This window comes from Plectropomus leopardus, unplaced genomic scaffold (genome assembly GCF_008729295.1).
Source record: "Plectropomus leopardus isolate mb unplaced genomic scaffold, YSFRI_Pleo_2.0 unplaced_scaffold26069, whole genome shotgun sequence".
Classification (NCBI taxonomy): Eukaryota; Metazoa; Chordata; class Actinopteri; order Perciformes; family Serranidae; genus Plectropomus; species Plectropomus leopardus.
In genome coordinates, this window is record NW_024628345.1 from 1 (window position 1) to 2,114 (window position 2,114).

General features: G+C 36.6%; 1 protein-coding gene across 1 annotated transcript; it reads left to right on the forward strand.

Moving 5' to 3' along the window:
• Positions 1-816: 816 nt before the first annotated feature.
• LOC121966841 (protein RRNAD1-like) lies at positions 817-2,076 on the forward strand (the record flags this gene model as incomplete). Its single annotated transcript, XM_042516915.1, has 3 exons — positions 817-935; positions 1,682-1,904; positions 2,014-2,076. Coding segments are annotated over 3 exons (405 nt in total), but the record flags the coding sequence as incomplete, so codon positions are not given.
• Positions 2,077-2,114: the final 38 nt, after the last annotated feature.

The following is a 2,114-nucleotide window of genomic DNA, read 5'->3' on the forward strand; positions in this document are numbered from 1 at the left end:
ACATATGTCCACCAAATCATGTGTGAGGTCTGAGGTGCAGTGGTAGAATGTAATGAAGTGCATGCACTGGAGTACTTGTACTTTACTGCAGTATTTTCCTTTTTTTGGAACTTAATAACGGACCACCACATTTCAGAGGGAAATATTTTACTTTTCACTGCACTACTTTTGTGTGTTAGTTTTAGTTACTTTCCTACAACAGAGTTTTAGGGCCACATTGAAGATTTTCTTTTTTTTAGACTTTAAGAATAAAGTAATAATATTATGACATTATGACTTTGTCAGAAAATTACGAAAATGAAGTCATAATTTTATGAGAATAAAAATGTAAATGTATTTTTAATGTAAATGTAGTTTAACCCTTGCTGCCTGCTTTAGGATTACACACACTACACTATCGCTTTACACACAAAATATACTCTTCAAAATCAAACTTTGAAAAAAATCATACTTTTTATTTTTTATTTTCTTCTTTCATTGAGTCAATAGTTTTAACAAACACCAGTCCTAATCATAAATATCAAATATTCGTTAATTTCCAGGATTTAAACACTCGTAATGTCACCATGTTTTTAGATGACAGAAAAATAAATGAATTTCAATATACTACATGCTAAATAGATTATTTTTGCTGCTAACAGTCTGGGATATGTCAAAGATTAGCAGCAGCAGTTTGAATGAGTTTCAGTGGAGCATTTTTTGACCTTAACAGTCTGAACGTAAAAATAAGCAACAAAATGAAGAAAGAAAAGCACCTAAAATGCAGCAAACAGTCCCTAAGGGGTTAAATAACGGTCCCTGTTATTTGTCCTGCAGGAGTTCTTCACTGAGGATCTGTGGCAGACTTTGCCCGTCAGCTGGCAGCCGGCGCTGCAGGACCTGACGTACCCTCAGATCGCAGACCTGTTACTGGACGCTGCACATGGAGAGCGCAAGTATTAATACTCAGTAATACTAAAACTTGACAGAAGTAGTTTGTTCACTGTAGTGAAGTTTGTGTTTTGAAGTCTGGCTGCAAATGAGGGACATTTTTTAGTTTAATCCAGGTGGTGGGCAAACCGTGGCTCTGCAGCTCTTTGGCTCCTCTGAAGCGGCTTCCTGTGGCTTTGTCAGAAAAATCTAATGGAAATGAATAATCATTATTTTTGTGATTGTGGCTTTCTACAGTCGCCCTGATGCCAAACATAAAGAATAGATAGAACAGATTTATACTCATATATATATATATATGACCTGAAAATTAGATTTAAAGAGATGGAGAGAGAATCATTACAAAATTATCAAATAACCAAGGAAAAATACAGAGAAATTTAAAAACTAAAATTAATGTTATTTTTATCATTATTGTTTTTTTCCTTTTATTTAAGGTAATTTTCTTGTAACTTTTTAAAAAATTAATTTGCTTATTTTGGCATATTTTTCATTGCTGATTTCTTTCCATGTTTTGGAAAGAAATCAAGCCAATTTTCTGAAGTTTTAAAGGGTGAAGACAATCAGGATTTCAGTAGTAGATTTAATATGTAAACCTAGTCATCATGTGTTTTCTTTTTCTTTATGTTTTTCATTGTCTGTAATTATTACTTTCTTTGTCAGTGTGTTTTTGTATAATTCCATTTATTAAAATGTTTTCAAATAAATCAAATCAAATGATGGTCTGAATAATAATAATTTGTGGTTGCAGATACCCCTCGGTGTGGCCTTTGTCCCTCTTGGCGTTCAGGGCCACGGCTCACGCTCTGGCGTTTCCCAGAGAGAATCGGCGTGAGCGTGAGCGAGGCGGGGCGGCCGGCTCGCTGAAGCCAGAGGAGTTCCTGGAAAACCAAAGTCAGAGTTCGCTGCTGGGACACATCTTCAGGAAACACGTCAAACCCAAAAAACAGCACGAGATCCGCAAGCTGGGCATGGTGCGAGGGCGAGTGTTCACCACGTTTACATCAGAACCAGATTTTTGATTGAATATTTATTGTTTTTAATGAACTGTGTTTTTATTGTGTTTCTTTTGTCAAAGCGCAGCTGGTGAAAACACTGTGTGAGCGCGCTGAGTGCAGCCGTGTGGTGGACGTGGGCTCCGGACAGGTAACATTCTGCTGCTTCATCCAGACTGAACTCTGAGA